Source organism: Pimephales promelas, chromosome 9, assembly GCF_988280905.1.
Source record: "Pimephales promelas chromosome 9, fPimPro1.hap1.1, whole genome shotgun sequence".
Taxonomy (NCBI): domain Eukaryota; kingdom Metazoa; phylum Chordata; class Actinopteri; order Cypriniformes; family Leuciscidae; genus Pimephales; species Pimephales promelas.
This window is the reverse complement of record NC_142777.1, coordinates 27,647,047-27,663,152: the sequence shown is the minus strand read 5'-3', so window position 1 is coordinate 27,663,152 and position 16,106 is coordinate 27,647,047. Positions and strand designations below refer to the sequence as shown.

Below are 16,106 nucleotides of genomic sequence, written 5' to 3'. Positions count from 1 at the left end.
TTATGCCAAAAATAGTAAACAATCTAACATGCAGATATCACTTCTGGAAAGAGGTTACTTTAATCCATATTTGTAAGCATTTCAGCTATGTTGTCATAAAATCATATATAATAATAATAATATCAAAATTACACTCTCTATGATAAGCAAAATAAACACTGAACCATAAACAATTTTCTGTTTTTAATTTGTAGTATATAGAAGATAGAGGGCACAAGGTTTTAAATAGATTTACTGAAATATAGGTTAAATATAGCTTATCATGTTGTTGCAATACTTGATTTAATGTCAGTGTTGGAGCTGTCCAAGGTTCTGAAGGAACATATTACATGATTTACTATAAATAATAATAATAAAAAACTATCATCATGCTCTTGATTAATTGATCTTTTATAAGATAATTGTTTTTTTAAACAGTTGATTGTAAATAACTAACTGTGTGAACTCACACAAAACACAAGACAATCAAAGGCTGTTTGACGCTCACAATCGAATGTCTAAATGTACAGTACATTTCAAGAACCAATCAAAATCCTCCTGTGGTCACAACAATAAATGCATGTAGTGTGATTCTTTCTTTTTTTCATTTCACAAATATTAATGGAGAGTTTTAACTAGTTCATCAGTATCAGATTTATTTAATGGTGGTTTCTTTTTTTTAAAGCACCAAAAAACAAACAAATAAAATAGATTCTTTATTCCAGTGCCTCTGAAACAGAGTGCATGCCATAGGGGTCCTCAGTAACCATCGAAAGGGGCCAGGATGTCTCAGAGAGAAAGTTAAACCACAAAATGAAAATTCTGACATCATTTACTCATTCTATGTGTTTTCAAACTCATTTTCCTGACTAATTTTGTGCAATACAAAAGGAGATGTTTTGAATTTCTGCTTTTTCATTAAACTGAAATTAGGAACCAGGGGCTGTCAGGCTGCAAGAATACAACAGTATTAAGCATTATTAAGAGAAGACTCAGTCTCATGGACTATATTCCAAGTCTTCTGATGAAAATAAAAGAAAAAATAAATGAAATAGGCCTATAGATTCAAACAACAACTCGGTGGGCAAGCTAAAGGCTTGAGAAAGATAGAAAGATATTTAGGTTGATAAATACACACTGCTGAACTCTCACTGTGACAGCTTTTTTCATTTACTGTCCAAACAATTGTCTGTGGAAAATATTGTAATGACACAAGGTGCGTTCCCTTTGACAGGGTCCCCACGCAGTGTTCACTGCTCCCTACTCCCTGAACACGGTATATCAGTTGAAGTGGACTTCACTGACTTCCTGTGAAGTGATGTATCGATGTATCGTGCCCTTCGAACTGAACATGTTCGTTCCCTTCGAATTGGAATCTCACTTAAGATGGCGAAATACCCTGTGAAGTCCACTTCGCAGTCCACTTACGGTCGAATGGAACGAACCTATAATGTGGTGTTAAAAGATAAGCATTCTTTAAAAGGTTTTCTGATGAACCTGTGTCATCAAGAATAGGCTGTTACATATTTTGTTTTCATTCACTAAAATTGAACTATTCTCACATGATAAAACAAAAAACAAAAAACAAAACAAAACATGTTTTGGCTATAAGAAGACCCACACCCAAGGACATCACAAATTCTATTTTAAGGAATATGAAAAGTATTTTAAAAAAAAAAATCAGATTAATTTAAATCATATTAGTACGGGCTAAATTACATAAACCCCAACCAGCCACATAAAAAAAGCTCTAAAGAATTGATTGTGAGCTTTACACAGTTTTTATTTTATTTTAATCATTTATGCAGCCTAGTAGTCTTCTTTAATCTGTATGCATTTCTACTTTATATTCCGTATGCATTTTTGTCTTCATTTTTTATGACATTTTTTATTTTTGTTTGTTTGTTTTGTTTCTTTCTCTTGGTCGTTTATGATGTTTGTATCTGCTCGGACTCTTATTTTGAAATATCAACGTATCGTTGTGTAGCACCATCTACAATTTTCCCCACATGGTATCCGGCTTCTCATCGGTCTATTCTGATGCTTTGGTCGTGTTTACTGTGACTTTGACTTTATCACTAAATATATGGCGAACTTAGCTCTTGCCGCCGCAGCAGCCGCAGCTGCCAGGGATCCTGCCGTGGACCGCTCGTTGCGTTCGGTTTTCGGTATGTTTAAAGAGATTGGATTAGTCTTTTTCTTGTATTTACCATTCTGTTTCATTAGCCGCTAAGCTAAACCTCACTAACCTCTTATATTCTGTAGCATTTTATTTGTCTGTCTGCTAGACTTCTACATTATTATTGGAATTCATATTATTTCCATACATGTTCACGTATATGCACATAATTAGTTGTGAAAGTACTGCATGCATATCAAACGCTCCCTCTAAGTTACTAAGTTTTGCACTGGACGGAAGGAGTAACGTTAAATGGTGCAAGAGGTAAAAAGGATAAAACAGAAATTGATGAGCGTCTAAACAGATGCTGCAAAAAAAAAAAAAAAAAAAAAACTCTCGTTTTTTTCTTGTGACAGTGGGAAACATCCCATATGAGGCCACAGAGGAGCAACTGAAAGACATCTTCTCCGAGGTTGGACTTGTCGTGAGTTTTAGGTATGCACAAAGCTTGAGACAACAACATGCTCTGGTCACTTTGAGGAAACCTGGTGCTGATCTAGAATTAAAAAACAATTTGCAGGTTGGTGTATGACAGAGAAACAGGTAAGCCAAAGGGATATGGCTTTTGTGAGTACCAGGATCAGGAGACGGCGCTCAGTGCCATGCGTAACCTGAACGGCAGAGAGTTCAGTGGCAGAGCCCTCCGCGTCGACAACGCTGCTAGTGAGAAGAATAAAGAGGAGCTCAAAAGTAAGTTTCAGTACTTTTTAAGTGTAATATTCCACCCATTGAGCTATTGAACTTTTGATTTATAAATCTTGAGTAATAAAAATGGCTATTTTGTTTAAGCTGCATGCTTGTTTCCTCAGGTTTGGGTACTGGTGCCCCCATTATTGAGTCCCCTTATGGAGACGGCTGCACAACAGAAGAAGCCCCAGAGTCCATCAGCAGGGCAGTAGCCAGCCTGCCCCCTGAGCAGATGTTTGAGCTTATGAAACAGATGAAGGTGACTTTTGGAAAGTGGCCTGTTTAACTTAAAGGGCTCATATGATGCTATTTTTAGTTTTTTGGATGTCGTAGAGATTAAGTAAGGAATAATTGACGACAGCCGTTGAATTATTAGAAAAATAATGCACACCCGAGGTGGTAATCCAGTCATGACGCGAAGCGGAGTGTGCACCTTGGGTGTGCATTATTTTTCTCATAAAAATACGAAAATAAAAATACATACAGGTTTGAACGACAAAAGGGGCTACAGATTTTTCTTTTCTTTTCGAGAGAACCTTTTAATTGCTATTTATTATATATTTAATTTATTGTTACGAGTAATTTAATTTAAAATGAATTGTTGTTTTGAAGTGATTGTTATAGTTCTGATCCTGTTTTTGTTTGTACAGCTCTGTGTGCAGAACAGTCCCCAGGAGGCCAGGAACATGCTCTTGCAGAACCCTCAGCTGGCCTATGCCTTGCTGCAAGCTCAGGTGGTCATGAGGATTGTAGATCCTGAAATCGCTCTGGTAAGATCATTAAGAGGTGTGAGCTACATAGAAGAATGGGAAGTGTCTTAGTACATGGCTTGGACAGACTTGGTAATGTCTGAATAACCTTCTTAAATAAGCACTCTTATAAATATCAAGGATTTTGACAGTGTTTTTAACCAGATCTTTACTCTTTAGTGGCATGTTGAAATATAAGATAATCAATAGAATAATAATCTCTTACAGAAAATGCTTCACCGTCCGGCTGTAGTTCAGCCCATTAACCCGAGCCCTCAGCCCGGGCCGGTGCCGGTACCCAACCAACCCCTCCCTCAGCCCAATGTCCCTGTCTCTCAGCCACAACCAATGGTCAGTATTACATCATTCATCGCTTTCTGAACACTTGTGTCACGAGATGCATTACATCGTAGTGCTTGTCTCTGTTAAGATACACTACCATTCAAAGTTTTGGGGTTTTAATGTTTTTTTTTTTTAAAGGTTATTAATCTTTTCCTCTGATGGATTTCATATCACAACATTCTAATATGCTTATTTAGTGCTCAAGTAACATTTCTGATCATTATCAGTGTATAATTGAATGTGTTTTCAAGATTCTTTGATTAATAGAAAGTAAAAAGAAAAAAAATCTGAAGAAATCTGAAAATTTTTTTCTGTGTGTGTTAAAAATATTCAATATTTAAATAGTTTATTCATAATTACCTGATTTAAAATATTTGTCTTCTTCATTGTCAGAAATGCTCTGTAGCCTTTCAGTGAATGAAAAAAGCTCATGGTTGATATTTGAGAAAGTTTCAGTTGGGTTCATGGACCGTTAAACTAATTCATGGCACTAATGAGTTAATTTCTTATTTTCCTGTGACTCACAGCCTGGTATGCATGTGAACGGAGCCCCCCAAATGATGCAGCCTCCACAGATGGGTGGTGGAGTACCTGGACCAATGCCAGGACAGGGACCCATGGGACCAGCTGGTAAGCCCAGTTTTCCTTATAGTACTTTGGCGCTTGTGTGTAACTGTGCATGGATAGCAGTTTACCTCTGCTCCCTCCCTCTACAGGTGGGATGCAGCCTCAGATAGGGATCCCATCAGGAGGCCCTGTGCCCATGGATAGGGGACCAGGTACTCATTTGTTTGCATTACCAGTGCATTACTCATTTAGGATATTACTCATAGTGAGAAAATGATCATATCTCTACATGATTTATTTGTACCTCCTGGACACCATTACAAAACCTGTCCACAAGTAGGCAGTATTGGGCAAGCTTTTATGTAGATATTTAATTTGCATTCTCATCTCTTCAAGGTGAAGTGTGTGATTTCTTCTACGTTATTGGTGTCGCCTAATGGAGTTACAAAAACGGTTTTATCTAAAATTATGTTTTCAATTGGTACAAAGACCTGTACCAAACTCTCACCGTTTGGTTGAGTCTTAAATATTTTAATTGCACTAAAGTGCTTAAAATTGGGAAATTACACATTCACCTTTATAATCCCCATTTTAGGGTGATTGCCATCAGCCGATGACTGATTGACATATCAGTCTGATGCTGATACTCCAATTTTTGGTACTCGCCGATACCGCGACCCGATACCTGTATTTTCACTGCATTTCTAATTTTTACATGTGTTAGAAGATAAACCGAACGAATATAAATCATATTAGTTGGTTTAATTTGTTCATCAAATATAAATTTCCGTTATTTTCATGCTCAATTAAGCCTGATAAAATGCATTGAATGAACTTCTGTTATTTTCTCTGTTCATTATCATATTTTCTTTCATTTAATAGCACAGGACATATTTAGAGCAGCTCCAGAAGGGCTCAGTGCTGAGGACTGGGTCAGTGGTACAAAGACAAGTAAGCAGTCAGTTATAAAATCAGAACAAATAATCAAATTACACTGATATTGCACAAATAAATAAAATAAATAAATAATAAAATAAAACAAAGTAAGGGTACAAATTAAACAGTGTTTTTAGAGTTTTTCGGTTAGATCTAACAAGTACAGAAATTTAAATAAAGTAATCAATTGTGAAAAAATTATTTTTTTACAGTCTATGGAAAAAAAAAAACATTGCATATTCTTTAGCCTGCTGTATAAATGAAATATAAATGGATCTTTTTGTAAAGTTGAAAAGGGTAGCCTATTTAATAAAGAGCAGTGATTAATTTATTTATCCGTTGTTTGATTAATATTAAAACACAGCAAGCATGTTTATTAAACTGCTGCCCCTTTAAGACCGAACGCACGGAGCTCATTTGAATATACTATCTTTTTCTGATTTGGGGTTGTAGTACCTGCATTAGCCATTTAAAACCCCATATCGTCCCCTGCTTTAACCTATGTCCATAAACATCAGTGCAAGCATCCCTGGGTAATATCAGTAAGTGCTACTGTGCGCTGTCTCAGTTCTCTCTCCTGTTCTCTTCACTTAATGCTGACCCAGGAACCCTTCAGGACTCTTCTGTGGGAGCAGCCGGGCAGGCTGCTATCGAGCGGCCTCAAGGTATTATGGGTATAACTCTGGTCTGCTCGAAACAGGGCTGTCAAGGCTGTCACCTGCTCATTATCTTACCCCTATGTGCACTCCTTCTCTCGGCATACCTCTAAACTCTATGTCTGAATTGACAGCAGTATGTGAACTTCAGTGTATCACAATAACCATGCTATATGTAATCATGAATGGTGTTGAAACATAGGTGTGTTTTGCTTTGTCTCAAAAGTGCAACCAAAGTGTTTGACGTTCTTTTGTGTCCAAATCCAAAACCTGAACAATGAAGTCTTGTTACCTAATGGAATGTGTCAGTATAGCAGAATAGAGATCAGTGTTGATAAGTTTTACTTTCTAAAGATTTAAGGTTGAAACCCTCTGTTATCAAAGTCACAGTGACGGGTGAAACATTGTCCTTTTGTTTGTGAAGTAGAACCTTTTTTATTTCCTTCAGGGCATTTCCTTAAGTGTCAAGGAAATTGAACTAATGTATCATAACAGTGTCATACTTTGGAAATTTGTGCTTGACAATTCAACAACATATTTATTAATGTTTTAATAAATGTATTTGCACAAAAGGGCATGTCCACGTTTTTAAATGTTTGTGTAATACACTTAGACAATAGCTTCTTTCATAATTTTGATTCTGTAGAGAGTTCTCTTTTAGAGTCTTGTCAGATTTGCAAAGGATGCACTTTAAAAAAAAAAAATCATAATTGTTCTTTCCTTTCAGTGCCAATAGTAGACCCACGTGCCCCAATGCGAGGGGCCCCGCAAGGCCCTCCAGGGATCCCACCCAGAGGCCTTCTTGGTGATGGTCCGAATGACCCGCGAGGTGGATCTTTGGTCAATGTTACTGGAGACGTCGTGGAGCCGGGGTAATGCCTTCTAAAAACTGTGTTGCTGTGATATTTGGAAATAGATGATCACAGGTTTGTTAGCTTAAAGCAGCACTCTGTAGTTTTTTAAACCTTTAGAATATTTTTCCAAAACCCTTGAGATGGTACATCGACTTACAATAGGTTGAATAATAGGTCTGCCATAGCCTGACAGTGTCTGTATCGCTTTTACTGGCACTCTGTTACTTCGGGGAGCGGGTAGGAAACCGAGCACAAAAAAAACCTACAAAATTCGACTGCTTTACTGCATACGTCACTTCCCCCACTTCCTCAAATTCGGACGCGAAAGCCCAACGAGCATTTTTTTTTTTACCTCTGTATGTTGTCATGGCTTAAGCAGCAAGTAAAACCAATTGTGAAGTGCGTCAGAAACAGAGCTCGCGGGCCACTGTAGTACCCGCGATCAGTTTACTCTTGGTAATGTGTTGTGTAGCTTCGCCCCTCGCTGCAACCAATGTAGACTGCATTGCTTTCTTTTGAGGGCGCTTAACACACTCAAGCATCTCCATAGAGCTGGGGCGGGCAGCTCGCACCAGCTTGAGACTTGAAAGTATCCTGATTACTGAGTTTGGTAGGGCTACATTCTTGCAAGTAAATAATAAATGATTAGATGAACAAAATAATTGGTCAGGTTAACTATCCTATGTCTGCAGGCTGATAGTCATGTTTGTTACTTATTTTTCTGGTGAAAGTGTCTTGCCTCTTTAATGCAAATCGATTTTTCAAATTTGCAGATTCATGTATGGGAGCTTGATGTTATAATATTGACGACATGGCTATTATCTGCCAAAAAACATTGAATTGAATTAGCATATCCATTATGTAAAACAGTAGCCTATAGGCTAACATTACTATTAAAGACGCTGGCTTGTAAACGTGAGCTACGCAATATTTTGACGTTTGAAAAAAAGCCCATGACACTATATTCATAAGACATTCTGAAATACTGTATATGCCAATGTACATGGGATGAAGACATTTCACACGCAACACTGGAGTCTGCCCAAGATGTGTGAACTCCTTCCTTCTGCAGAGTTCAGAGGTATCGCTTGTCAACAAATGCCTGCGTGTATTCCCTAGTCAGTGTAACCATGACAGATTTTACGACAGTAGTAGAAGTCAATACTGTTTAACAACTGTAGGGGGACCCCGAGAGCAAAATGAAAAAAATAACATAATGTTCCTTTAAATGTTTTTCCCACTTTATGCATTTGTTATTAACCCTGTGAAGTCTGAAAAAATGAAATAATAATCAGGTAATTAAAATATAATGGAAAAAATAATTATAATTTGAAGTCATTGTTTATAGAACATTTATAGAAAATTATTTGTTTGGGGGTTCTTGAAAATAGTCATATGGTCCTTTAGAAATCATTCTATTGTGCCGATTTGGTGCTCAAACATTTCTTCATATAAATGTTAAAAACAGTTATCTAAAACTATTTTTGTGGAAATTGTGATGCATTTTGTTTCAGGATTCTTTGAATAGACAGTTCAAAAGAACCATATTTATTTGAAATGGAAGTCTTTTGTAAATAATATCTTTACAGTCTCTTTTGTATCCTTGCTTTCTTTAAAACAAAAGTGAGCCTAAACTATTGAATGGTAATGTGTACAACTGTATATCAGACGTTTATGGCAATTTTTTATTGATTTTACAGTTTAAGTTCATAATGAAAGCTTATTATTTTGCTTATTGTTCACGTACAGGCGTGGTTACATCGGAGGCCCCCCGCAACATCAGGGACCGCCCATGCATATGGCTCCCCCAGACATGCGTGGTCCTCTTGACATGAGAGGAGGACCCATGATGGGAGAACCTAGAGGTCCTATGATGGACCAGCGTGGTCCACCCATGGAGGCAAGAGGTACTTGAAGATGTGGTTTCACTACATTTGTTGATTTGGTTTGTATATCTGTAATATACTGGTTTTGCTCCTTACTGAAAGAAAACTGATTGAAGAATTTCTCTTACAAGGTCGTGATCCAAGAGCTGTTGATGCTCGGGGTCCCATATCTGGCCAGAGGGTTCCTGTTGCTGGTGGAATGCAGGGTCCTCCGCCCCACGGCATGGGGCAAAGTGCACCTCCAGCAGTGAGACCAGTAAGATTTCCGCACTCCTATAGTGCCTTTTCTCAAACGTTTTAATACTAAAAATTTTATCATAGCCTTGTGAAGGGACCCCTTTGCTAAAATATAAAGGCAGCTATGTGTTCAAGTCAACAGAACCTGTGTTTGTTGTATTAAACGTGATTATTTAAGGAAAGCAGGTTTGCAATTTTTATTTGTCATTGTACTAAAGAGAAAAACAAATGATTAAAAATGATCTGGAAATGTGTATTAGGTTATAAGCTCTTTTTCACATTCAGTATTAAATTATTAGAGAAACATTGTATTGAGTACATATTTATATGAATATGACTTTTCACAATAAATATAGTTTTACAGCATCTTTACAGAAAATAGTACTATACACAATTAAGTCCTTAAAAAGACAAAACGCTCAAGATTTTATCAAATGAACACTTCCATTCAGAAGTTTGGGGTGTCTCATGTTCACCAATGCTGCATTTTTTTTTTATAAGAAATGCAGTGTGAAACTGTAATGTGGTGAAATATAATTACAATTCAAAATTTCTATTATATATTTTAAAATGTAGTTTATTCCTGGATGCTGAATTTTCTACAGCCATTACTCTAGTTTTCAATGTCACATGATCCTTCAGAAATCATTCTAACATGCTGATTTGCTGTTCGGGAAACATTTCTTATTATTTGTATTATTAATGTTGGGGGAAAAAAAGTTGTGTTGCTAAATGTTTGAAAACAATGATACGTTTTTTTTTTTTCCAGGAATCTTTGATTTATTATAAAGTACATAAGAACAGCATTTATATCAAATATATATTTTTATATAGTCTTTACTGTCACATTTTCAAAAAAAAAATAAAAAAATGTGACGGTAAAGATATTCAAAAAAGTCTAACTGACCAAAAACATGACTTTCCCCAAAAATGATATATGCATTTCATTTCCACTGACCCTCTCTCAGAGACCAGTGTTCGGCTTGCAGCACTTAAAAATATCTGCATGTTTCAATCCTGTCTTGTCTTTTAACAGGGTCCTACGCCTGATGTGTCATCACAAGACCACGAAAAGGTGGGTCATTTATTTATTTTTCTCCACACTTTTCATATCTGCAGCACTACTTCCTTCCTTTTAAGTGAATCACTGACCAGATTTTCTAGAATTACTTGTTGGCATGTTGATTTAAAAGTTCCCAAGTTAACCACGGTTCAATTTGAATCTTTAATGAAACAACAAGGTTTCTGTCCTGTAGATACTAATCAATGTGCTGTTACACATTTCCAGGCTGCCTTGATTATGCAGGTTTTGCAGCTGACCCCAGAACAGATCGCCATGTTGCCACCAGAGCAGAGACAGAGTATCCTGATACTAAAGGAACAGATTCAGAAGACAGCAGGCGCCCCCTGAAGACGACTCTTTTTGTTTCCTTCTCATTTGTCCTAAAACTCGTTATTATGATAAAATTACAGGCTCTGACATTCAAGTGAATGAAACAGTGTTTTTTTTTTTTTGTTATGTAACAGAATGAGACATGGTTAATTTGGGTAAGTGCAAGAGAACAACAGACAACCTATCACCTGGATGCTTTTGTATTGTTTTGCAAGATCTGTAACATTCGTTTTTGTTTTCTAGTGATATTCTTATTTTTTAGTGAAATCAGTTGTTTATTAATAGTGTTTTACTATCTACTGCTAATGAAAAAAATAAAGAACTGAATTGTGAAATAAACTGGATTTTATTTTTTATAAAACAATTTAGAACAAAGAATATATAATATTTATAATGTACAGTATACAAATAACACGCTTGTATGATTACAACATACAAACCAGTGACTAACCAGATGTGTCATGCTAGATCAGATAATGTGTGGTTGTTTTTCACTTTCACAAGGAGTTACAATTTCCAAAAGCTCAGTACCTGTTCAGTATATACACAAGGAGGCATTTATAAACGCAATACACTCAGGGTGTTATTTCCCTAATAATTGGTGATTCATTTCTAACCAGGAACTTTGTAAAAAAAAGATATACAATGAGAGGACTTTTGACCCAGGTGTGGAATTAGTCCCTTCCAGTAAGTTGTTTACTTTCCAGCAGGAAGTTGTCACTTTTCAAGTCGTGTCACAGTAATGGTGACTCACTTACAAGGAAAGATTTGAGAAATGACAAATCATGATATACTGCTGAAGAACACAATCCCTTGTGCACAAGTCTTTCAAGAGAATTTAGGTTCCTGTAAAATATTTCCTCAGAAATTCTCTTTGTTGAAGTAAAACTTGGTTCTCCGTGGATCCACGTCCGAATACTTCACACATTTCTTCTCCAAGACCTCTGCTAAGGCTTGTGGGCCACACAAGAATGTTCCAACCACAGACCTGTTGATATTTAAAACAAAATGTTAGTGTTGAGAAATTTGATGAGCATCATTATGTAAGGAGCAATAAGTTTAAAACGTACGACGGGTTCTCTTGCCGAACTTGCTCAAATTCTCTATCCCAGTTCGGGCGGCCATAATGAGTCTTCTGCTTTAAGCCGGTGATGATGTCTGTATCCTTATCGAAATGCACCATTGCATGGTCTGCCTGTAAACGCAAGATTAGATGTTCTGTGACTTGCGCACATTACTCATACTCCAAGTACACACATAAAAAGAGATTTGTTTTTTTGCACTTACATGACTCTGGTCCCATCCGGTGAGATAGAGCTTATACGTGAGGAAGTCCCTCATTCCTCGTTCCTCCATTTCTCTCTCAAGGACTTGTAGTAGATCTGCAAACCACTCAAAGGCATGTGTCTCCCTACAGAGCCAGTAGAAGTAAATCTAAACACAAAGGTGAGAAATGGTAAAAACTTGAGTTTCAAGAAATGCCGGACTTTGTTATCTAGGCCATATAGACTTTTATAATATAACAGTGACAACAGGAGTTATTGTACTTGACCTTTGCACTAACTTCTTTATTTGAATCCCAGATGTCCTTACCCTCTTTGTTCGTAGTTTGGGGTCGGAGTCTTTAAACTTATACCAGATGGACTTCAGGATAGAGGCAAATGGGGTCACTCCAATCCCAGCACCCACCAGCATGCTGACCTCGTAATCAAATACATCCTCGCTCGCGGTTCCAAATGGACCGTCCACACCCATCCTGACACAAAAATAAAAGATCCATACATAATTCTTGATATTTCGTTTTCACACTTCACCAAGAAATCAAAATGGACAATTCTTATTTTTTTATGGAATAGTCAGTGTTTATTATAAATGACTTATTTATCTATGCACATCATAGTTTTTTTTTTTTTTAAATAAGTGTTCCCTCATAATTGATGATCAAAACAACTTTCCCCATCCCTCGATCACTCACATGAGATCACATGAGATTTCTGATCAATCAAGCCCCGCCTTACATTCTTGTTTCACTCAGACATGCATCACAATAGGGAAGGAAAGGCCATCCCAACTTTCATGCATATTTTAAAGTTAAAATTAAGAAGATTGCATGTATATGTTGTGCCCAGTGAATAAGTAAAATAGCAAAGAGTACTTACTTAGGTCCTTGCCCACCCTCTGGTAGGTTTTGGACCATACTGATGAGCTTTTCAGTCCAGTCTCCAACTGAGCGAATGTGCACACTAAAGAAGTCTTCCTCTGGGGCTGATGTCATGGTGAATGGGTGCCACTCCAGCTGAGAGATGGCTGGGCAATTGAGGAACACATACTGGCCGACTTCCATCTTGAATCCAGACTTGACCAGCTGTAGTTCCAGCACTTTGGATGGGCGGATTACAATCTAGCATTCAAGAACGAATACAGTTTCTGATTACAGAGCTATCGTGGTGGGGTTCAGATGAACTATATGTTTGTAGTTTTGTCAAAACGTTAATGACAACACACCTTTCTATAACTGACAGGCTGCATGTAGCGAATGAAACGTAGCAGCCGCTCACAAAGGTAAATGATCATCGGTCCAATCACCCACATCCAGGTCTGCAACAGAAAAGTTTCAGCCAATTGAAATCAGCCATCACCAAAAATAAATCTATCACTTGTAAATTTAACAACTTTTACCTGAGGAAACCCTCCTTCAAACTGTGGCATTGGACATTCAGGAATTTTCCCCCAGTTCTCTGGCTGGTCTTCACAGAAGGAGTTATTGTGAGGTGGATCGGTCTCTTCCTGACTTCGCACAATTCGTCTGGACATAAACCAAAAGCGCATGTTTAACTTGCTCTTAATAATCTACTATAAATCAGTTTTAAAATTGGACTCAACCAGTAAATAGTCCTTACCCTGCACCGTGGAAGACTAAGCCGGCAAAGAAAATGATGAAGAGGTGATGCGTGTACCAAAAGACCTCAAAGTAGCTTCTGCGTATGACTTCCATTGAGGAAGTGATAATAAGGATGAGGGAAAGAGTTATGACGACACCTGTGAGACCCGCGATAGAGGTGAATACAAAAACCGTTGGAGTCTGGAGAAGAAGGAAACAAGATTAGAGCCGGCATATCACACATCAGAAAAAAAAAAAAAAACAGAATAGAACTCACTTGCAACATACCGTTCATAAGTTTGGGGTTGGTAAGTGTTTTTTAAAACATGTAATTTATGCCTGTGATGGCAAAGCTGAATTTTCAGCAGCCATCACTCAAGTCACATGATCTTTCAGATATAATTATAATAGGCTGAATGCGCTCAATGAACATTCAGTCAACACTTTTTATGATCAGCTCAACCAGTTTTGCTGCTTAATATTTTAGTGGAAACATGTTTTTTTCCCCAGGATTGTTTGATGAATAGAAAGTTAAAAAGAACAGCATTTATTTGAAATAAAAATCTTTTTAAATATTATAAATGTCTAGCTACTGTCACTTTTGATCAATTTGATGCATCCTTGCTGAAAAAAAAGTAATCTTATTGAACTCCAAATTTTTGAATGGGTGTAAATCAAAAACCTTAATAAAAGCAATGAAAAGTACAGCAACTCACCGTAGAACTGGAGCGAATGGGATTAAGGTAAGTAGTATTTAATTCACGGGAGTCGTCCAGCATGGACAGATTCCCGGCGAGAGGCCCATATCGCCCATTTAAGCTGTTGCTATACCACTCCACGTTAAGCAAATGAGCGACAGTGTGAACCGCTGCATTAAAGAAGCATTTCATAAGGTCAAAATCAGATACCATGTCAAAGTAAAAATGTAAAAACCTAAAATAGCTGTTACAACAATTCAAATTTGTTTATTAAAATAGTTTACTGGCAAATCTGAATTTAAGTTTGAAAATATGATTAAGTTGAATATGATTTTTATATCCATGAAGAACCCCCTCTTGCTCTAACTCATGAAGTTGACAAAAACCTCTTTGGATGTTTATTTTTTAGTTGTATTATTTCTTTCTTTTCTGATCTGTCTTTTCACATTGTGATAGCATAAAAATAATAAAAAAATAAAAACCTGGCATGTCCTGATGGATAAAACGTATATTTCTTTAGCCAGACACAAACGTGTTAAATACTACAGTACAGTCAGCTTCTTACAAAATCAAAACTTGGTCAATGTTTATCCAGATTTGGCCTAGAAGAATAACACTGCCGGCAGTGTTATCAGGGGTGAAATACTCAGACTACCTCTCAGATGTGATTGATGTGTTGTTATCAATGAGAAAATGTTTAATTATGTATCCTGTAGCATGTAAAAAATGCATGTGTGAATGGCTATCGTGAATGAGAGCCCTTGTAAAACATACTGTCATTCAGGTTTATGTACAATGATTTCCTTCAATTAATTTTCAAGGACAGGTTGCTTACCTGTCATTAGGGCAATCATGTATCCGACCAATTTGTGGAAAGAAAGGTTTTTGTCCAGCTGTTTTCTCACTGTTCGTCCACAGCACTAAACAAAAAATGGACAGGAGGGCAAATACTTACAGACAGTCTCATATACTATCTCAAACACAAAGGTACAAGTGTGCAGAAACTCACCATGAAAGAGCCACGGATAAGAGACAGCAGGTTGCGGCAAACTGGTAAAAGAATCAGCATGCAGTTGAAGTTGAGGACAGCAGCTGGAGCTCTGGCCCAGGGCAATGCAGACTAAAAGAAACAGTCCCTTTAAATACTTTTAATACCCTTTTAATACTCTCACTCTGCTTTTCTATAAAAATATTATATATTAAAAAATTATATATATATATATATATATATATATATATATATATATATATATATATATATATATATTATAAAATATACTCCTTTATATTGGTTTCTTATTATTTATAATAAGGAACCAATATAAATTAAGGAAATATTTAAAATAAAATATTTCCTTATTTATTTCCATAGTGTATCTTATTTTCTCTCAGAGAATGCTTTGAAAAAAGTGTATTTTCTATCAAACTTACCCCTAAAAGTTCCCGAGTGTATTCAAATTCGGGGTCCTGATCATAGAATAAGTAGAAGTGGACAAACAGAAAGATGTTGATGGCCATCCACACCACCTAACAAATACAGATCATCAATAGTGTAAGATAAAAAGATCGACTTCAGGTTTACAGTTAACAGCATTATCATTTTTTGTTCAAATTGCAATCAAAACAACGCCTCAATACCACAATGAAAGCGCCCAGCCCGTGATTTATTATCCAGTTGGCCATCTTTACTCTCTAGCGCTGCATAAACGAATGAACACTCCTCGCAGATGAGTGCTGTTTCTCACCTGTCCCGTTCAGGACGCCGCCCCTAAAATGTCATCACGGACCAGGAAATGGGCTGTGGAATAAATCATTTTGTTGCAATGCATTTGCATGTCTGAAGAAATTCCCGAATGCGTCTGTGCATCTTTGGTATTTGACTGGAAATGGTTGCATAAAGAAAGGCTCGGCCGTTACGTTACAAAATGTCAGACGATTATTTTTCGCCACAAAAGACAAAAGAAGGAAAAAAGAACGTGCTTATCACACGTAGGCATGTTTTTAGAAAGATTTTTGAAGCACAAACTGGCACATTTCCCTTCACATTAAATGCTCTCAGACA

The 16,106-nt window shown here is 36.9% G+C and overlaps 2 protein-coding genes across 5 annotated transcripts; one reads left to right on the top strand and one right to left on the bottom strand.

Annotated features, from left to right (window-relative positions):
- Window positions 1–1,977: 1,977 nt before the first annotated feature.
- cstf2 (cleavage stimulation factor subunit 2) lies at window positions 1,978–10,804 on the top strand. Of its 4 annotated transcripts, XM_039655174.2 has the most exons (15): window positions 1,978–2,147; window positions 2,515–2,593; window positions 2,679–2,848; window positions 2,968–3,104; window positions 3,496–3,615; window positions 3,823–3,945; window positions 4,464–4,566; window positions 4,653–4,715; window positions 5,386–5,454; window positions 6,045–6,104; window positions 6,823–6,967; window positions 8,699–8,856; window positions 8,967–9,091; window positions 10,109–10,147; window positions 10,361–10,804. In XM_039655174.2, the coding sequence occupies exons 1-15, from the start codon at window positions 2,066–2,068 to the stop codon at window positions 10,481–10,483; spliced, it is 1,596 nt and encodes a 531-aa protein (XP_039511108.1). In that variant the 5' UTR covers window positions 1,978–2,065; the 3' UTR covers window positions 10,484–10,804. The 4 variants fall into 4 exon arrangements, with proteins under 4 accessions (XP_039511108.1, XP_039511110.1, XP_039511109.1 ...); XM_039655176.2 differs by lacking the exon at window positions 5,386–5,454; XM_039655175.2 differs by lacking the exon at window positions 6,045–6,104.
- nox1 (NADPH oxidase 1) lies at window positions 10,793–15,807 on the bottom strand. Its single transcript, XM_039655173.2, has 13 exons — window positions 15,683–15,807; window positions 15,476–15,571; window positions 15,054–15,164; window positions 14,880–14,964; window positions 14,063–14,214; window positions 13,366–13,547; window positions 13,145–13,271; window positions 12,971–13,063; window positions 12,625–12,866; window positions 12,059–12,221; window positions 11,753–11,899; window positions 11,536–11,660; window positions 10,793–11,453 (listed from the first exon to the last, which is right to left on the bottom strand). Exons 1-13 carry the CDS (start codon window positions 15,725–15,727, stop codon window positions 11,327–11,329), a joined length of 1,695 nt encoding a protein of 564 aa, XP_039511107.1. The 5' UTR covers window positions 15,728–15,807; the 3' UTR covers window positions 10,793–11,326.
- Window positions 15,808–16,106: the final 299 nt, after the last annotated feature.

Excerpts from the sequence above, each read along its gene's own strand:
- nox1 (XM_039655173.2), bottom strand. The coding sequence starts at position 15,727 with ATGGCCAACTGGATAATAAATCACGGGCTGGGCGCTTTCATTGTG. Across the intron at positions 13,548-14,062 it reads CCATTCGCTCCAGTTCTACG|ACTCCAACGGTTTTTGTATT; the intron begins GTGAGTTGCTGT and ends CTTCTTCTCCAG. Across the intron at positions 12,867-12,970 it reads AGCCTGTCAGTTATAGAAAG|ATTGTAATCCGCCCATCCAA; the intron begins GTGTGTTGTCAT and ends CTTGAATGCTAG.
- cstf2 (XM_039655174.2), top strand. The coding sequence starts at position 2,066 with ATGGCGAACTTAGCTCTTGCCGCCGCAGCAGCCGCAGCTGCCAGGGAT. Across the intron at positions 5,455-6,044 it reads GGTCAGTGGTACAAAGACAA|GAACCCTTCAGGACTCTTCT; the intron begins GTAAGCAGTCAG and ends ATGCTGACCCAG. Across the intron at positions 10,148-10,360 it reads CATCACAAGACCACGAAAAG|GCTGCCTTGATTATGCAGGT; the intron begins GTGGGTCATTTA and ends ACACATTTCCAG.